Genomic DNA, 19932 nt, shown 5'->3' with positions numbered 1-19932 from the left:
CAGGGAAAAAAAAACGCCTTGTTCCAAGGCCAAGCGGTGTTACCCTACTGGATTTCGTATGGCTAAATCAGTGGAGTAAGGGTTCAGGGCAGGAAATGAGCAGGATATTTTCACCACTTCACATCAGCCGACGTGTTTGTCCGTCATTTTTTAAGGGGCAGAGTAAACAGTCGACGTTTTAACACCCGGAACAACTTTGGATTTTCTTCACACTTAAACTGATGCCTAATGTATGGGCAGGCTGCCTTTGTTGTTCATCATCATACTCTGAGCGTTCGGAGATTCAAGCTTATGGCCGAGGTTCATGGTAAGTGCTTAATCCATTTTCTACCAAAACATTGAATCCAGAAACCAACTGTGATTTTCGTTATGTTCCGACGTCTTAAACAAGCTAAAGAAAAACGACACGCCACTCAAATATATTTCTCTCTTGTGAAAACAAATTTCATTTTAATACTCTTTTAATAGATATTAAGTCATCTTTTACATACTCCAAATTATTATCAATATTATATATAACTTTAAGATAACAGTACAGCTTTAAAAAAAATTATGGACGGACGACAAACAACCATTGTCATTTTTACCAATAATAATAACTATAAATACACTGGAAGGAATTTCATAAACAAAACTTGAATTTAAGCAATTTATTTTTGACATTTCATAAACGGTAATACCACCATCTTGTTTGTCTACCGATTCAGTAGTCATTGTTAGGAAGATTAAAAATACTGCATGTGAATGGGAAAACCATTCAAAAACACAACAGTACAGTACTGCCATTATTTGTGTTTGTCGCCAGCCATTTAAGGCCCATTACTGGGACAAAAAAGGTTGCAAGCCTTCCAGCCACTTGACAAACAATTTGAATAAGACTAACCATACAACGGAAACTGAAAGAAGTATTTTCTCATTCAATTCCAACAACTCAAACTCTTGGGGAAGATCCATGTCGCAAAATTGCTGAAATACTTTATTTGCTATGTTAAATAAACTGAGGAACCAGTGAACACTTATACAATGTAGCATGACATGGAATTCTGAGTGACTGGTACGTCGCTTTCGCTTTAGCAAGATTAGTCTGTGCTAAGCACAAGTTTTCCCCTTTCCTTTTTCACAAACAAAAACGGAATCTGTTCTGACTTTTTGTAAGCTGTTCCACCCATCATTCTTCATCAAGTCAAACTGCCTATTTACATAACCTCGGGCCTGATACTTCGCGGAGGCAACGGAGGCGATTGCCTCCATTCACCTGGTCATTGCCTTGGTGCCCTTCAAATGCCCCAGTAGAAATTTACAATTTCCTCATAGGCTGCCCTTTACCGAGGAGAAAATGCTTTGGTACCATTGCCCTTTCCAAAACCAAGCATACAGGCCTGTAACCTGCCACCTTTTCTGGCTGTTCCATCTATCGCTTGCCACCCCTCTTCTTGTCTGGGATGGTTTGTTTCTGTTTCATGTCTTTGCTAGGGACGGAAAGGTCGTACTGGAAGCCCTTCTTGGATGCCGCTGCCTCCTTCTTCAAGACCTTGGAAGAAACAAACAAAGAAAGACAAATTTATCATGAGGACGAATGTGAGTAAACAAACAAAAAAATACTCGGAATAATCGTCACGGTCTTCATTTGCATTATATGATGCGATCAAACGAAATGAGTCGTTTGTCGTAAATATCAGAACATCTACTCACCCCTTTCATAATTCTAGCCTTGAGCTCGGTCTGTGTCAAAGGCCGTGTCTCCTCATCGCTGAGATCTGACCCCTGATCGCTGTCATAGTCGTCACCAGTAGAGGGCGCCATAAACATCAGCTGTTGCGGAGGAGGGATTGGCCCCTTGCCAAGCATAGAGGGCACTTTCACATCTTCCTTCTCCTTTGCTCCCTAAAGTTATGTGAACAAAATAAATTGGTTTAAGTTTGTTGCCTGCCACCTTCCAAAAGGCTCCCATGGAATGATTCATTCATAAACAGATTATAGATTTCGCCCCCAAAACTTGAACTCTATACATCCTTTTCATGGTGTGTTTACATCTGGTCCTTCAACTTAATGGATGATCAGTTAATCTGCCTTGGGCATGGTCCAATTAAGTCACTGATTTGAAAAGGAATTACATGGAGATAACAGGTGTGAGTTGTCGGATGAAAAGGATGTTTTTATTCATGCCTCTTTCTTCAATAGTCTTTTCAGAATGTTTCAACCAATTGGATAATCCCCATTTCTAATCTAAACAACGAAATTATCATTAAGATCCACACAAGCCTTCACACGGTTAACAAAATTATGCAAAAAGGGGTCAGAAATAATGTGCATTGCGACATACCTTGGTGTCCACATACATGCTGACTGCAAGAAGCTCATTGGTGCGTTGCTCGATCAGTCCGAGGTATTGCATAATGGTTTCATCAGTCACTCCGGCAGCGCTACCCAGCATGTCATTAATGGTTGATCGATCACAGCTTGTCTTAGAGAAAAGAGACTCCACTCCTGGGGGACAGAAACACAAAAAACTTATGAATAATTTTAGCGTTTAAGATGCATATATTTTTTACCTGAAAAAAAATGTTCTAAATGTCGACAGATGATGCAAATGCAAAACTGCTGAAAAAATAGTTTAATGCCTGAAGTTTCGGTCACACCTTCAAAGCTTAATTACGGAAAGGAAACCTTAATTTTCAAATAACAGCTTTATTGCAAACCCTAATATTCTGTTTTTTATTTTACAAATTCCCAGTAACTGCTTAAAACAATTTCTGCTTAGCAGAAATGAGCAGAATACCAGTCACAAGTTGTACAAGTGACATGGTATTTTGGCTGGTAACCTTATTCTGATAGGAAGGAAAGCCAGTTGGTTCTTACCTGCTTTGAGTTGGTCCAGAATCTTATTCACGCTCTTCAGTTTGGAGTCATGGCCGTCAGCATCCTTGGCTGCCTTGGTCTGTTTCTCCTCCAGTGTCTTCAAGATGCTCACACGTTGCTCCTCCATCTCCGATCCCTGCCTCTTGAACTCATTTATCTCATCTTGGATCTAAAATGGAAACAAAGAAGATGATGCCCAAATTGATTTAGTTGACTTTCAGCGCAGGATTGGCATTTTGGAGCATAGGTTTGGGCTTTATGTTGTAACCAAAGAACCTTTTTAAAACTTCTGTTTTCAGAATTAAGCTGTTTTGACCTTTGACCTACCTCTGCTATCTGGTCCTGCTGAACCTCAATCTCATTGTTCTGCTCGTTGACATAGTTGAACAGCGCAAAGTTGCGATCCTCCACCTGGATGAACTTGTGGACGAGTTTATTGAGGTCCGTTTCCTTGGTGATCTGGGAGATACGCTGGAAGGCTGCCTCGTACGCCTCGATGGAATCTTCCTGTCTCTCTCGACGGAGTTTCTCACCTTCCTCAGCCTCTGTGATGGGAGAGAATTGTGTAAACTTTCGTTTAACTAACATTCAGAAAGTTTTGGGCAATTTCAAATCTTAGTACAAAAACTTTGTTAGGCAACTTCAAACCTTAGTACAAACATTTTTTTAAGCAATTTAAAATCTTAATCCGGGGGTCGTTGGTTTGAATCCCACTCTAGTCAATTCTTTGTTCAACCCCAAAAATCATTTCAAAATTTACCCAGTCAGTTTCCTTTGTGGTTTATATCGATAATTTAAAATCTTAGTACAAAGTTTTTTTTAAGCATTTTCAAATCTTAGTACCAAAACGTTTTTAGGCAATTTCAAATCTTAGAACAAGAAAATTTGAGGAAACTTCAAATCTTAGTTAAAACAAAATTGAAGGCACATTTGGATTTGTGTTATTAAAACGTTCCATGAAATCTTTTAAATTTTTACTTACCTCTTTTCTGACGCAGAGCAACGAGCAGTTCATCTTCCTCTCGTTCTTTGCTTTTGACGGTCATGAACTCCCTCAGTTTACGATCGTGATCGATGATTCTTTGTAACTCCTTCATCTCCTGTTGGTGCTGGGCGCAGTCCTTGTCTGCCTTCTCCTTAAGCAGGATCATCTTTGCCTGGGCTTCATCGCGAACGTCGTAGGCCTGGGTGGATTGGTCGATCACCTCGCCGATTTCCTGGCGGAGTTCGCCGAGTTCCTGAAGTGAACAGAGTTCAAAGAATGAGTTAACATCAGTCTCCACACTGATAAACTGGCCTTCCAGGGAAACCAACAAGCTTAGTATTCTAGCAGTTAAGACACTTGCGTTACACATGTATGTTACAAGAGTTTAAATCACACCATTTCTTATTTAATTAGTGCTGACTAATACAGTCACCTCTCGTTAAAACAAGGTTGCTGAGACTGGCCAAATTACCTCTTTCTATTAAAACACAGCCAAGTGTTCTCAGAGATCAGCAATACAAAGAAGCACAAAGTAGATATTAGATTTGGGATTTCGGAATGGACCCTTTATAAGGAAAACCTCTTCTTAACAGTGCTAAACGCCTCTCTTAGTATTTATGGATGACATCACAATTCTAACCCGAGGCCATAGGCGCAGCAACTGCAAGTTTCTGGTACAGGTGGTGGCATGATATGCGGCGATGACCTCATATTGGGTAAGAACTGTGACGCCATGCATGAATACTATTAGAGAGGTGTATTTATAACAAACCCAATTTTACCTTTTCAAGTTTCTTGCGAATGTTCTCGAAGCGAGTGCGCTCAACTCGCAGGCTCTCGATCTCTTCTCGGTACTTGCCGTTCTCTGTCAGCATGGAGTTAAACTTTTCGTTAGCCTGCAGGGTCAAAGGTCAGATTGAGTAGCAAATTAGTAGAATTTAGGGGTGTAGCAAACTTTTGAGACAAGTCTATATGTTTAGTCGGTGTAACCCGGAGAAAAAATTTACCTCACAACTCAAGACTCGTAATTGTAGTATAAATTACTTAGTCACAAGTAATGACAAGTTGAAAATGACAGAAATTGTACATGTGCATTTTGCAGAGGTGTGTTGTCCTTGTGCACTAGGTTAATATAAGGGCCCAATTTCATAGAACTGCTGAAGCAGGAAAAATTGCCTAACAATTTCCTGCTTTGCAGAAATGCGCTGGTTACCAGTCATAAATTGTACATGTGACTTGGTATTTTGGCTGGTAACCTTATTCTGGTATAAGCATAATTATTTTGTGCTCAGCTACTTATTGTGCTATAAGCAGCTCTATGAAATTGGGACCAGGTTTAGTAATAAGAAAAGTAGGGGGAGTGTTATTGACCTGGTGCAAGCGGTTTTCCTTAACGCGTATCGCCTTTTGCGTCTTCTGCGTATGCTGGGCGCTTGCATGGACCCCGCCCATCTCCTTATGCTGGCCGTGAATCTCGCGTTCCTTGGCCCGGGTCTTCTTCTGGATGTCTTGCTGGTTGTCTTTCTCCTCGTTAATCTTCTGCATGTACTCATCTGGTAAAAGTAGACAGAAAAATTGATAGATAATTGTTTATCTTTACAGCGTTGACGGGTAACTAGGCTACTTATTTTGGCAGCACAGACTGTATACAATAATCAAACGAGTACTCAAGCAATCAATCAAAGAAATACCAAAATAATCAACTGAAGTAATTTTTATTTTTTATATTGTTTATGCACGTCGCCAGACACACAAGGCCTGAAGGCCACTTCAAGGTGTGGGCTACAATTATTTTATTCCAGAGGCCGTTGCCACCTACTCCTAGGGCTGAAACAGGGTTGCCCCTTTTACAGTCCATATGGATGTAGGCTTGGGCATCATCAGTCCAACCACTCAAGCAATCAATCAAAGAAATCTTCAAGTAACCAATCGAAGAAATACTCAATCGTCATACTGTCATCTAGTAAGATAAGATTCCACCAGAAACAAGAACATAATTCAAACCAGACAAGAGAACAGCCATGTGGCGCTCAAGACGTAATCACTAAAAAGGTTTCACACTTTTAGGTGGGCGTGACTTACCACGTAGAGAGCAGAGTTCATTGAGTCTATCAATGTTAGTGTTGTCCTTCGATTGATTGGTCTGGCTTTCCGACAGGTGCAAATCTTTGTTTAATTCTCGCTTCTCCGCTTCAAGTGTTTTTATCTCGGCTCTAAAAAGGGAGTAGGATACAAGACAAATTGTCAAATAAGGCCCAATTTCATAAAGCTTTTAAACAGAAAATACTGCTAAGCAAATTTTCTTTTTTAAGCAATAAATTAGTGGGGCACCAGTTGCAATAATAGCAATTTTTGCTGGTAACTGTTTCTGTTTGCCAAATGTATCTGTGCTAAGCAAGTTTTTATGATTACCTTACAGGCTTTATGAAAATGGTCATAGGTTAGGCAAGGGGGCTTTACCACTACTTGGCATGTAAATAAGGTGATTCTTAACTTCAAGAAATATTGATTTCAATACCTAAAGGATTTTCAAAATGACTTGTTAAAATGAGCCTCTGTGTTTAAAGTTTTTGACAGAGTCTAGCATCCAATATCTACCCTTCATATTTGAATGCTTACAATTGTCTTCGGATGAGATCCTGGGACTCGATGTTGTAAGCGTTACGGTCACCTTCCATGATGCGGTACTGACGCTGAAGCTTGGCCAACTCCACCTCGGCTGATGGGAAACCACAAACAAGGCAACAAATTAAACTTTCTTCTCGTACCTTTACACTCAATAATTTAGAAGTGCACATTCATTCAGGCTAGGCAAGTATTAAGTTAACAAATAATAAAAACTAACAATACATATTTCAGGCCTGGAATTTCATCTTTAAAAGGGCAAGGCCATTTTCATATTGCAAGGGCATTTCCATTGGAAAACCTTTATGTCTATTGGGGAACGTTTTGAGGGGCAGCAAATCCAGAGGCAACGGAGGTTGTGGCTTGCGTTTAATTCCAGGCCTGATATTTTTGTGAAAATAAATTGGCTTACCCAATTGCTGATCAGCATCAATGTCGCTGATGTCGGAGCGCCGACTGGCAGATCTCTGGCCCCCACGTGGCATGATGATAATTTGATGATGTACTCAAGAAACAAACTTGATGTCAACAATTCTGATACACGGTTGCTCACTGTTTTCTGAAAGAAAGTAAAAAATTATAAACAAATAGTTAAAACAACAGTCGCTTCAACTTTCGACCAAGCTTGATGCATTTTTCTCAATCGAGGATATCCCTCTTGCCCCCCCCCCCAGTCCGATCCCAACCACAATGAGATAATCAATTAATAAAATGGCTAAATTAAAACATCCAGTAATCAATAAGCACAGCTGGTTAATGTGACTGTCATAGAATCCCTTCTGCTGAAAGTTTTACTATTTTATAGGCATACACTAGGGCCAGGGGATATGATGTAGGGTTGAATTTCCCATGATGGCAAATTTTAACAAATATTATCCAGATCATGTTCTTTTTTCACTCATTAGCGATTAGCTGCAAAAAAAACCCTTCAAATTTCAATTCAAAGCACGCAGATGCAACCAAGACAGGGGTAAATTTGATTTGAAGACAGTTATTTCTGTTCTTACGTTACTCTTACTGTACTGCATAATGTGCTGATAAACGAAAGAGATTAAACCGATTACACAACACACAAACGGATACCGCAACACACGGATCCGTGCCGCGACGACGACCACAACAAAAGAGCAGCGTTCACAACATCAAAAACTAACAACAATTTGAGCAATTTTTCTTCACTATTTGAACAAATCAACAAACAAAGCTATTACACAGATATATTTCATATAGTATCCCACTATAATGCTTTAAAAAAACACGGCAAAAATGTTCAATTACCTTGTTTAAAATCTTCCGAGTTTCAGACGAGTTCGTCCTCAGAGCTCACAAAATCAATCAATCAATCAAACTATCATCAACAACGTATAGCGAGGCAGTGTTTTGGTCAGTCGTCTGGGTTACAGACAGCGCCCCCATCGCCACTGTGTAACCAGTCGCGCCAGTGTGGCTCCCCAGCTGGGGCTATTTTGAGCTGGTAATGAGCGCAGCGGTGCTTACCAGAATACATACCTGTCCATAGACTGAGGTGAAAGGCAAGCTACTGCGGGAGCCACCCTTAATTAATTATTCTTGGCCACACAACAACAACAACAACAACAACAACAACATAAAACACTTGTTAAATAGCTTTAGACGCGCCTGTTACTGGGGGAATGGGTGTCGCATGCAATTATGTCCTCTATGCAACCCTATTCGGAGGACATTTTCGCATATGCATTAATGACCGCCGGACGGTTTTGCATATGCAATCGTGTCCGCCCGGACGCTGGTGCATAATGCAATTGTGTCCGACCAAACACATTTGCATATGCAGTTGTGTCTGCCCCGTGCAAAGACGGAACAGTGTTCGTTATTTTTTTTTTAAGCTAAGTGATATCATATGAATGACATATTATGTAGGAAATGTTCGGCTGTTGGGTATTCACTGACAAGTACAGTCATGTACATGTCCGCCGGACGGCTTTTGCATAGCCCCGGACACAATTGCATACGCAACCGTGTCCGGGTGGACAGTATTGTATGGCGGACACAATCGCATCTGACAGGGGCGCTGTGGGTCTAGCCAACTCCTCCAGCCGTTTAGCGCCCCAGTTACCTGTACCTGTACTGTTTAGTTTGCTTTATTTTTTGTTTCAATTGGCAGAGACGCCCACAGAAATTTAACAGTCTAATGGAGTGCGCCCTCCCTAGCTCAGTTTGGTCATTACGCAATGCCTTCTGTCAAAATGGAGTGGTAAGAGTTGGGTTTTGAGAAAAAAATGTCTGCATTCAAAAACCATGGATTCATACAATACAGCCGTTGGACCTCAATGTGAGTCTATGCCCATAATTAAAGGTAAGATATAACCATTGGTTACAGTCGAGTTGTTCCATTTTTGTTTCAATGAAGGGCATGATCATATTTATGCCGGGCCTTTTTTTATTATCAAAAATTAATTACAAGTATACGTTTTACGGTTTTACATACTCAACAATTTCGTCTCAATTGAGACAGACATTGTTTTCGAGACATTGTGTTCATCAACTCAAAAGTTCATCTTATCAGCAATGACATTTTAAGGGAAGCTGCCTGCGATCATTAAAATGTATGTTGTTTAATACTAAATCTGTGGAGTGTGATGGTGGACCTCGTGTTTTATGTCACAACAAACCAAACCCAGTTTCCCGGGGTTCACTCGATCGATTGAACAGCAACATGTTTCGATTCATTACACACGTGGATCGCATTTCTAAATAAACTGAAGAAAATTCTCTTTCCAGAGATATTATAAGAATGATTTCGATTGGTCTAGAAGAATAAAGGGCGTTTATCGATCCAATTGTTGAGCTCCTTTCATCTGAAGACGTTGTATAGTAGTATAGTCTGGTTCCAATAGTTTCCCGTATATGCAGGCAATACGCGCTTGTTGTTTTGGGAACTAGCTCGACTCACGATTTCGTGCACGTCAAACATGAAGCCTGTGATTACGATTCTATCAACAAAAATAATAATATACAGCTTGAATCTAAGATTATTTTGAAAGTGAAGAGATTTTATGAAAGAGGGTATTTTCCGGTTCCGTATTATGATCACTGCCATAAGTTAAATCCGTCTAAATAACCATTAATTTGGTGTAGAGTCGAACTCCAAGTCTTTGCGTTGGATCAACTCATTATTTTTTGAGAGGGGTGCGTATACGTGAAGCAAGTCTTTACAGGTTTGTAAAATAACATTAATTATTTGCCCTTTTTTCGCTTAAATAACTTATTATTTTGCATATTTAGTTTGTTTTGCAAGTTTCTTTCTCTTTACAGATTTGTAAATAATTTTTTTTTTTTTTTGCAGGCTTTTTATCTCTTTACAGATTTGTAAATAACTTACAATTTTTTCCCCGGTTTCTTTCGCTTTTCAGGTTTGTAAATAACTAAATATTTTGTTTGCAGGCTTTATGTTTCTCTTTACAGGTTTGTAAATAACTTATTATTTTTTTTGCAGGTTTCTTTCTCTTTACAGATTTGTAAATAACTTCCAATTTTTTCCCGGTTTCTTTCGCTTTTCAGGTTTGTACATAACTAAATATTTGTTTTGCAGGCAATATGTTTCTCTTTACAGATTTGTAAATAACTTAACAATTTTTTTGGCAAGTTTCTTTCTCTTTCAGATTTGTAAATAACTTATAATTTTTTTTGCAGGCTTTTTATCTCTTTACAGATTTGTAAATAACTTCCAATTTTTTTCCCGTTTTCTTTCGCTTTTCAGGTTTGTAAATAACTAAATATTTTTTTGCAGGCTTTATGTTTCTCTTTACAGATTTGTAAATAACTTACAATTTTTTTCCCAGTTTCTTTCGCTTTTCAGGTTTGTAAATAACTAAATATATTTTTTGCAGGCTTTATGTTTCTCTTTACAGGTTGGTAAATAACTTATTGGTTTTTTTTGCAGGTTTCTTTCTCTTTACAGATTTGTAAATAACTTATAATTTTTTTTGCAGGCTTTTTATCTCTTTACAGATTTGTAAATAACTTCCAATTTTTTTCCCGTTTTCTTTCGCTTTTCAGGTTTGTAAATAACTAAATAATTTTTTGGCAGGCTTTATGTTTCTCTTTACAGGTTTGTAAATAACTTATTATTTTTTTTTGCAGGTTTCTTTCTCTTTACAGATTTGTAAATAACTTCCAATTGATTTCCCGGTTTCTTTCGCTTTTCAGGTTTGTAAATAACTAAATATCTTTTTTGCAGGCTTTATGTTTCTCTTTACAGATTTGTAAATAACTTACAATTTTTTCCCCAGTTTCTTTCGCTTTTCAGGTTTGTAAATAACTAAATATATTTTTTGCAGGCTTTATGTTTCTCTTTACAGGTTTGTAAATAACTTATTGTTGTTTTTTTGCAGGCTTTTTATCTCTTTACAGATAGTAAATAACTTACAATTTCTTTTGCAGGTTTCTTTCTCTTTACAGATTTGTAAATAACTAAATACTTTTTTTGCAGGCTTTATGTTTCTCTTTACAGGTTTGTAAATAACTTGTTATTTTTTTTGCAGGTTTCTTTCTCTTTACAGATTTGTAAATAATTTCCAATTTTTTTCCCGGTTTCTTTCGCTTTTCAGGTTTGTAAATAACTAAATTTTTTTCTTTGCAGGCTTTATGTTTCTCTTTACAGATTTGTAAATAACTTACAATTTTTTTCCCAGTTTCTTTCGCTTTTCAGGTTTGTAAATAACTAAATATATTTTTTTGCAGGCTTTTTATCTCTTTACAGATTTGTAAATAACTTCCAATTTTATTCCCGGTTTCTTTCGCTTTTCAGGTTTGTAAATAACTAAATATTTGTTTTGCAGGCTTTATGTTTCTCTTTACAGGTTTGTAAATAACTTATTATTTTTTTGGCAGGTTTCTTTCTCTTTACAGATTTGTAAATAACTTCCAATTGTTTTCCCGGTTTCTTTCGCTTTTCAGGTTTGTAAATAACTAAATATTTTTTTTGCAGGCTTTATGTTTCTCTTTACAGATTTGTAAATAACTTACAATTTTTTTTCCCAGTTTCTTTCGCTTTTCAGGTTTGTAAATAACTAAATATATTTTTTGCAGGCTTTATGTTTCTCTTTACAGGTTTGTAAATAACTTATAATTTTTTTTGCAGGCTTTTTATCTCTTTACAGATTTGTAAATAACTTACAATTTCTTTTGCAGGTTTCTTTCTCTTTACAGATTTGTAAATAACTTCCAATTTTTTTCCCGGTTTCTTTCACTTTTCAGGTTTGTAAATAACTAAATATTTTTTTGCAGGCTTTATGTTTCTCTTTACAGAATTGTAAATAACTTATTATTTTTTTTTGCAGGTTTCTTTCTCTTTACAGATTTGTAAATAACTTCCAATTTTTTCCCGGTTTCTTTCGCTTTTCAGGTTTGTAAATAACTAAATATTTTTTTTGCATGCAATATGTTTCTCTTTACAGATTTGTAAATAACTTACAATTTTCTTTGGCAAGTTTCTTTCTCTTTCAGATTTGTAAATAACTTCCAATTGTTTTCCCGGTTTCTTTCGCTTTTCAGGTTTGTAAATAACTAAATATTTTTTTTGCAGGCTTTATGTTTCTCTTTACAGATTTGTAAATAACTTATTATTTTTTTTGCAGGTTTCTTTCTCTTTACAGATTTGTAAATAACTAAATATTTTTTTCCCGGTTTCTTTCGCTTTTCAGATTTGTAAATAACTAATAATTGTTTTGCAGGCTTTATGTTTCTCTTTACAGATTTGTAAATAACTTATAATTTTTTTTTGCAGGGTTTTTATCTCTTTACAGGTTTTTAAATAACTTATTATTTTTTTTGCAGGCCTTTTTTTTCTTTACAGATTTGTAAATAACTTTTTTTTCCCCGGTTTCTTTCGCTTTACAGGTTTGTAAATAACTAAATTTTTTTCTTTGCAGGCTTTATGTTTCTCTTTACAGATTTGTAAATAACTTACAATTTTTTTCCCAGTTTCTTTCGCTTTTCAGGTTTGTAAATAACTAAATATATTTTTTGCAGGCTTTATGTTTCTCTTTACAGGTTTGTAAATAACTTATTGGTTTTTTTTTGCAGGCTTTTTATCTCTTTACAGATTTGTAAATAACTTCCAATTTTATTCCCGGTTTCTTTCGCTTTTCAGGTTTGTAAATAACTAAATATTTTCTTTGCAGGCTTTATGTTTCTCTTTACAGGTTTGTAAATAACTTATTATTTTTTTGGCAGGTTTCTTTCTCTTTACAGATTTGTAAATAACTTCCAATTGTTTTCCCGGTTTCTTTCGCTTTTCAGGTTTGTAAATAACTAAATATTTTTTTTGCAGGCTTTATGTTTCTCTTTACAGATTTGTAAATAACTTACAATTTTTTTTCCCAGTTTCTTTCGCTTTTCAGGTTTGTAAATAACTAAATATATTTTTTGCAGGCTTTATGTTTCTCTTTACAGGTTTGTAAATAACTTATAATTTTTTTTGCAGGCTTTTTATCTCTTTACAGATTTGTAAATAACTTACAATTTCTTTTGCAGGTTTCTTTCTCTTTACAGATTTGTAAATAACTTCCAATTTTTTTCCCGGTTTCTTTCGCTTTTCAGGTTTGTAAATAACTAAATATTTTTTTTGCAGGCTTTATGTTTCTCTTTACAGATTTGTAAATAACTTATTATTTTTTTTGCAGGTTTCTTTCTCTTTACAGATTTGTAAATAACTAAATATTTTTTTCCCGGTTTCTTTCGCTTTTCAGGTTTGTAAATAACTAAATATTTTTTTGGCAGGCTTTATGTTTCTCTTTACAGATTTGTAAATAACTAATAATTGTTTTGCAGGCTTTATGTTTCTCTTTACAGGTTTGTAAATAACTTCCAATTTTTTCCCGGTTTCTTTCGCTTTTCAGGTTTGTAAATAACTAAATATTTTGTTTGCAGGCTTTATGTTTCTCTTTACAGGTTTGTAAATAACTTATTTTTTTTTTTGCAGTTTTTTTCTCTTTACAGATTTGTAAATAACTTATAATTTTTTTTTGCAGGGTTTTTATCTCTTTACAGGTTTTTAAATAACTTATTATTTTTTTTGCAGGCCTTTTTTTTCTTTACAGATTTGTAAATAACTTTTTTTTTTCCCGGTTTCTTTCCCTTTCAGGTTTGTAAATAACTTTAACAAAAATGTGCAGGCTTTATGTTTCTCTTTTACAGGTTTGTAAATAACTTATTATTTTATTTTCCCAGTTTCTTTCGCTTTTCAGGTTTGTAAATAACTAAATATATTTTTTCCAGGCTTTATGTTTCTCTTTACAGGTTCGTTAATAAATAACTTATTATTTTTTTTGCAGGTTTAATATTGTGTACGTTTCCGGAGAAGGTCCGGTTTGGATCGAAAGCTAGGCCATCTACCTACTCATTTCAGAACCGTAGGTATGCAAACGCAAGCTGTCCCTCTTTGGGGGGGGGGGGGTGCAAGTCTGTGCGTTTTTCAACGTATTTAATATAAACCAAAAGGGAAACTGACTGGGCACATTTTCAAATGATTCGGGGTTGAACAAAGAAAAATTAAAAACAGTGGGATTTGAATTAATGACCTTGGGATTAACGTGTCGATACTTTTTAACATCTGACCTTTCTAGTCCTTTGTTGGCAGAGGCTCTATTCGTTAATGTGTATTATGTAATGTTCGCTTTTGTCTAATGCTTTAATACGTTGCCCATTTTGTTTGTATTATAAACTAAGTGCTGTCTTCTCTCGTTTTGTTTTCTAGGATGCTAGTGGACAGTACATCGAAGAACTGGCATTCCAGTTGGATCATAGGCCCTTTTCGAAATCATGGCTTCGGCTTTGGATTCGGCTTATGGCTCCTTGCTGTCGTCTGAAACCCCGAGCGCGTATACCCAAAGCACGCGCACTGTCTAAACAACCGGCGGGGCCAAGCTAGCCTGATGAGCCGAATCCAACGCCGAAGCCGTCGTTTCGAAAAGGGCCATTGTCATGGAAACTTACCTTTACATAATATGTTTTTAAAGATATTACTGTATACTTGTAAACTGCCTTATAGGCATACCTTTCAAAAACTCCCAAAACACCGTTCAGATATACTTAATAAATTAGTATGGAGCAGTGGGCTGTATTTTCTTTTGAGAATAATTATTTATTGGAGAACTATGGTTTTTGAGAAAAATTGAGTTTGAGTTAGACAAGTCGCACCACAACCAATTGTTTTCCTAAAATATTACGCATAAACTTCTACCAGTTCTCATTATAATGAAACCAAGCGAATTTTCTAATCTTTATTATTTTAGTTTGTCGAATTTTCGTGCAAGTTCTGTAGGCCTATATACAGGGATAAGAAATTTCAGAGACTTTCGGGTGATTTAAGAGTTTTTAAAGACTGCCTGGTTATACAAAGCTTTTGTACCAAAAGGTGGAAATACCGTCATTTCATCACTTTTTTAGTTCGGGATCCGAGTTTCAGACTTTTTGTCAGTAATGACTCTCACCCGTGAATATGAGACTGAAGATTATTTTTTATGCTTGAATATTTCATGTTGCACAACGGGATCAAATTTTAATATTATTAAATTCAATTAGATAGATTGTATTTATTTATATTTGTGTGTTTAAAGAAAAAACATGCTTTTTAATAAAAAATGTAAGCATCTATTAAGAAGTGTCTCGGGTGTCAAATTTGTTACAGGGGTACTCTGTCATTATAAACAATAAAACCGTGCAATGACGATTGTCCAAAGGAGAGCTTCGTTTTGTTACGCTAATTAGTTGCTTAAAGGCACTGGACACTAATGGTAATAGAGTTATTAAAAAATAATCTTTAGCATAAAAACTTACTTGGTAACGAGCCATTGAGAGTTGATGTGAGAAACGGCTCCCTTTGAAGTAACGTATTTATGAGAAAGGGTAGTTTCCCACTCAAATATTATTTAAATTGAATAAGATACCTCAGATGAGGTCTCGAATTCAACACGTATGAAAGCACAACATGCGTGACAAGGGTGTTTTCTCTAATTTGGAAGAGCCCAAATTTTCACAGGTCTGTTGTTTTATGCATAATCTAATGTTGAGATCATACACCAAGTTAGAAAACCGGTTTTTACAATTATTACCAAAGGTGTCCGTGTCTTTAAAGCCTGGGCCCACTTGCATAGAGCAGATTGAGCACAAAAAGTAGCTTAGCACAAAGTAATTATGATTACATAACAAGAGTTACCGTCCAAAATAGCATGTCAAAATGTATAATGGTATCGTGCTCCTTTTTGCTTAGCAGACAATTTGATAAGCAATACTTATTTCCTGCTTAAGCAGCTCTATGATATTGGGCCCTGGGATGGCAAAATCACATGGTGCAAAAGTTACTGCGGCCGGGTGGGCCAACGCATTCCGAAATAAACCTTATACTATAGGTACTAGGGAAGCACACTTCACTTTTCGTCACCCAGATATGTTGCCATTTTGCGCATCATTATCTTGAGAAATTATACTCTCTAAAAATGTAAAAGAGTGGAAAACACCACTCTTCATATTTCGAGCTATCCTTCATATAGCTCTTCCAAAAGAGTGGTGGTTATTTCACTCTTTTAGAGGGGTTTCACTCCAGGACAGAGTGAACAAAATCAGTCAAAAAGATGCAAACTTCAATCTAAAAGAGTGGAAGACCACTCAAAAATGAGTTGTCCTTCATATGGCTCTTGAAAGAGTGCCTTTTCACTCCTTTACATTAAGAGAGTACCGGACTCAATTTATAAAGAGTTAGTTGCTTAAAGGGTCGCGTTGCCTTTGATCGGTCGAGTTGTGAAAAGCGTTTGAAACTGCGTTGTTATGAAATGCACTATTAATGTTAGAAAGATATTTTAAAAGTAGAATAATATAATGATCCACACAAAGCAACTATAGGCTTCGAAATTGCGTGTTTTCCTTTTGCTCGGTGCGAATTGACACGGTCTGCGATTTTATGGAGTAAAATAATTTGGCGTAGTTCACAACGTATGCCTATAAGGCCAAGTAAAATAAATAACATGTTGCTCGTCCCCGCCCGCCTCGATTTTGGAGGCCGCACGGAATTGTTTTAGTTAATTGTTATTAAAAAGAAAGAAAAAAAGCAATTTGAGCAATTTCATCATCTTTCTCACATGTAGGCCTACAAAAAAAATGCTATCAAAACGCATAGTGAGAAACTTGGTACTTTGAAACGTTTTGCCATTCACGTTTGCATGCCACCTGGTTCTATGCACCAGGGCGTGATGCCACACACACAGAATAACTTTGGAGCAAAAGCAAGAGTAACTCTTTGGAAAGAATAACAATGTATCAAAATAGACACAGAAACACACACAGAATTTCAGGACATACAGAACATACTCATAAAACCATCTTCAAATAATGATATGGCGGCCATCTTAGACATGGTGGCCATCTTGAAAAAAAAATAACAAATTTGAAAATAACAATTAATAACAAGGACCTCCCTCAACAACTTTTTCAAAAAGTCCGGAGGAGCAACATGTTATTTATTTTACTTGGCCTTAGGAAAACCATGCAGTTTCGGAGCATGTTTGTGTGGATCATTGTGTTTTATTAGAACATTATTTCTAACCTTAGTATTTTATAACAATCGGTTTAAACGCTTTTCATAGACCAAGCAAGTCATTGTGCTAAGCGACTGTTTATGCTTAGCAGCTCGATGCATTTGGGCCCATTTGTCTTGACGACAACACTGGCCCCAAACAAGAATTCGGTAAGCTGGGACAAATTTTCATAAATTCTGTAAGCACAACACATCTTATGGGGCACAAACACGGCCCACACAACTCCATGTGCATACCGGAATAAAGTTACCAGTAAACAATGTAATTGTACACTATAATAACATGCGACTATCCTGTTTTTTTTTTTTTTTTTTTAGACAGATAAAGCAATATTTTTCAGCCTAAAGAAATTGGGCCCAGGTAACCGGCCAAAGTTTCATAAAGTTTATACGGTTGCCGCTCACTTTTTTGTGTATATAATGTAACTTGCTAAGCAGATAATTTCGTTTTGCTTAAAACAGCTTTAAAGGAATTGGACACTATTGGTAATTACTCAAAATAATTATTAGCATAAAACCTTACTTGGTGACGAGTAATGGGGAGAGGTTGATGGTATAAAACATTGTTAGAAGACGGCTCCCTCTGAAGTGACATAGTTTTCGAGAAAGAAAAAAAGGTAATTCCCACGAATTTGATTTCGAGAACTCAGTTTAGAATTTGAGGTCCCAAAATCAACCATCTAAACGCACATGTTTTGCATACGCACTAATTAGGGCTAAACCAGAGGCCGGAGCCTGATGAAGTCGAATCCAAAGCCGAAGCCACCATTGGTTTCAAAAAGGGCCTGTGTGTTTTTGCCATCGCCACAATTATTATGGAGTGCGCCCTCTGTAGCTCAGTTTTAGGCAGGTAGTAAACAGGGAAATTTTGACGTTAATCATGTCGATTTTTGTCATCTAAAAACTCAGGCAAAATGTCTCCTTCAAGACCATCCATGGAATTACTGTAAATGTGGCTGTTCATCAGAGGCTGACCGGACATATCAAGGTATGTTATAGAGTGATATATTAAGAAACACGCATTTCCTGATACTTTATGTTTGTAGTTTGCATGTTTTGATTTTAACGAGAACACGACCCTTATCACCGTACACTCTTGACCGGTGGTACCTGACCATTGTACGGCGGCAACCCTATTGCCTCTTGCCTGTGGTGAGTGATTGTACGAAGTTGTAAGTGTACAGCTTGATACAGATACTGAATTGACTGAAAACTTGAACTGATTAGTTGGCTCTGCTTAAACTTTACAGTAAATTTTCAACATATTGATCGTTTATTTCAACCAAAGATTCCAACCAACCAGACCCAACAGATTGTTTATTAAAGGAGGTCCCACACGGTGTTTTAATTTAATTTACTTTTTTCGTGGGAAATTTTAAAAACTTTGTATTAAATTTGTGCGCGTTTTTCTGTCATTTTTATGCCAACTTAATTAAATTTCCGCGACTCAAGATTGGGATATTATACATGCGTTGACATTATTTTTCTGATTTACTTTTTACAATAATTCTGTTTTTGCAATTGATTGATTTTTGGTTCACATTTTTTATTTGAGAAACAAGTTTTTTTAAGGCCATGTTGATGCAAACTAAATTATTTTTGTTAACATTTTTGGCTGAGACTTGAGAGTATTTTCAAAAAGTTCTCTTTTTAATTTTTTTTGTGACAAACATAACCTTTGTGGTGGCCGGCATTGATGCCAAATGTTTGGTCCTACCTCCATTAAAGGTCTGATGTGTTTTTAAGTTTTCTCTTTGGTTTAAATTATTTCCATATAACGAGAAACACCATTTTCTGCCTCAAACATAACACCTTTAAAGTTGTGAGAATTTTTTTTTTTTTTTTTTACAAATTTCTCATGTTCAAATTTGTTGACATAGTTTTAAGAAACACAATTTTTCAGGTGATTTGATACACAGTTAGACAAATTGTTGGTCCTGCCCCAAAAACATTAGACCTTTAAATTTGTGAGAATTATTTTAAAAATTTCTCTCTTAAATTTGTTAAATTTGTGGACCTAATTTATGAGAAACGCAATTTTTTCCCTGGTATTTGTACCTGGAGTAGATCTCATCATTCAAACATAGTCCCACTTTCTTGCAGGAAAAACTGAATGTTGTAGCCCCTTGAGCATCACTGAGTGATGGATATGCACGCTTTATAAGAAGCCAATAATAATTATTTATTATCATACCAAGTTTGAAAATTGCTGGTCTTGCCTCAAACATAAAGACGCTAAAATTTGTGAGAATTTTTCAAAAGTTCCCTCTTTGGTTTAAATTTTATGAGAAACACAATTTTTGATAAGAAAAAGTCTTGCAATGCCTCAAACATTTTATTGGGATTGAATGTTGTTTTGACATTGTTATACCATTTTCTTTTTTTAGTGCAGATCTTATGTGGATTTTGGGAATCCAAATACAGCATGGATTTCCAACTCGACAAGCGACAAAACTACCCAGATTGGACGAATACACAATGTGAAGGGGACATCTGACTCCTATGCGGACAGCAATTTCTGATTTCTACATGGACATCAACATTTGATTCCTACGGCGGACATCAACATGTGATTCCTACATGGACAGCAACATCAAATTCCTCAGTATGGACAGTTATATTTGATTCAGACATGGACGACAACGTTTGCTTCTTAAATAGACAGCAACATCTGATTCTTAAATGGACAGCAACATGGACAGAAACATTTGATTCCGACAGGGGCAGCAATATTTTTTCTTAGATGGACAGCAACATCTCATTGAAACATGGACAGTACCATCTGATATGTGAAGATAATGGTTACGTCAAGAACGATCATCACAAACTTCCGTCATTCAGGATTTTTGTTAAAAGCAGACAGTACACAGTTGAAGGACACGCTAAAAAG

General features: G+C 36.3%; 1 protein-coding gene across 2 annotated transcripts; it reads right to left on the bottom strand.

The window, feature by feature from the left end:
• Positions 1–1318: 1318 nt before the first annotated feature.
• LOC117302743 (coiled-coil domain-containing protein 63-like) lies at positions 1319–7829 on the bottom strand. 2 transcript variants are annotated; one of them, XM_033786757.1, is made up of 12 exons: positions 7748–7829; positions 6882–7028; positions 6464–6563; positions 5927–6057; positions 5216–5397; positions 4627–4740; positions 3842–4097; positions 3187–3404; positions 2860–3028; positions 2324–2487; positions 1693–1884; positions 1319–1531 (listed from the first exon to the last, which is right to left on the bottom strand). In XM_033786757.1, the coding sequence occupies exons 2-12, from the start codon at positions 6952–6954 to the stop codon at positions 1412–1414; spliced, it is 1719 nt and encodes a 572-aa protein (XP_033642648.1). In that variant the 5' UTR covers positions 6955–7028; positions 7748–7829; the 3' UTR covers positions 1319–1411. The 2 variants fall into 2 exon arrangements, with proteins under 2 accessions (XP_033642648.1, XP_033642649.1); XM_033786758.1 differs by having other exon boundaries at positions 6882–7021; positions 7748–7772.
• Positions 7830–19932: the final 12103 nt, after the last annotated feature.

The sequence above is a fragment of the Asterias rubens genome, chromosome 18 (assembly GCF_902459465.1).
Source record: "Asterias rubens chromosome 18, eAstRub1.3, whole genome shotgun sequence".
In the NCBI taxonomy this organism is placed as follows: domain Eukaryota; kingdom Metazoa; phylum Echinodermata; class Asteroidea; order Forcipulatida; family Asteriidae; genus Asterias; species Asterias rubens.
Note: the sequence above shows the minus strand (reverse complement) of the source record. Positions and strands in the feature narration are given on the sequence as shown.

What these genes read in the sequence shown, in the direction of transcription:
- LOC117302743 (XM_033786757.1), bottom strand. Translation starts at nt 6,954, where the DNA reads ATGCCACGTGGGGGCCAGAGATCTGCCAGTCGGCGCTCCGACATCAGC. An exon ending in GATCTCATCCGAAGACAATT is followed by an intron (nt 6,058 to 6,463) that starts GTAAGCATTCAA and finishes CTCCCTTTTTAG; the next exon opens with AGCCGAGATAAAAACACTTG. An exon ending in TCTGGACCAACTCAAAGCAG is followed by an intron (nt 2,488 to 2,859) that starts GTAAGAACCAAC and finishes TCTGTCCCCCAG; the next exon opens with GAGTGGAGTCTCTTTTCTCT.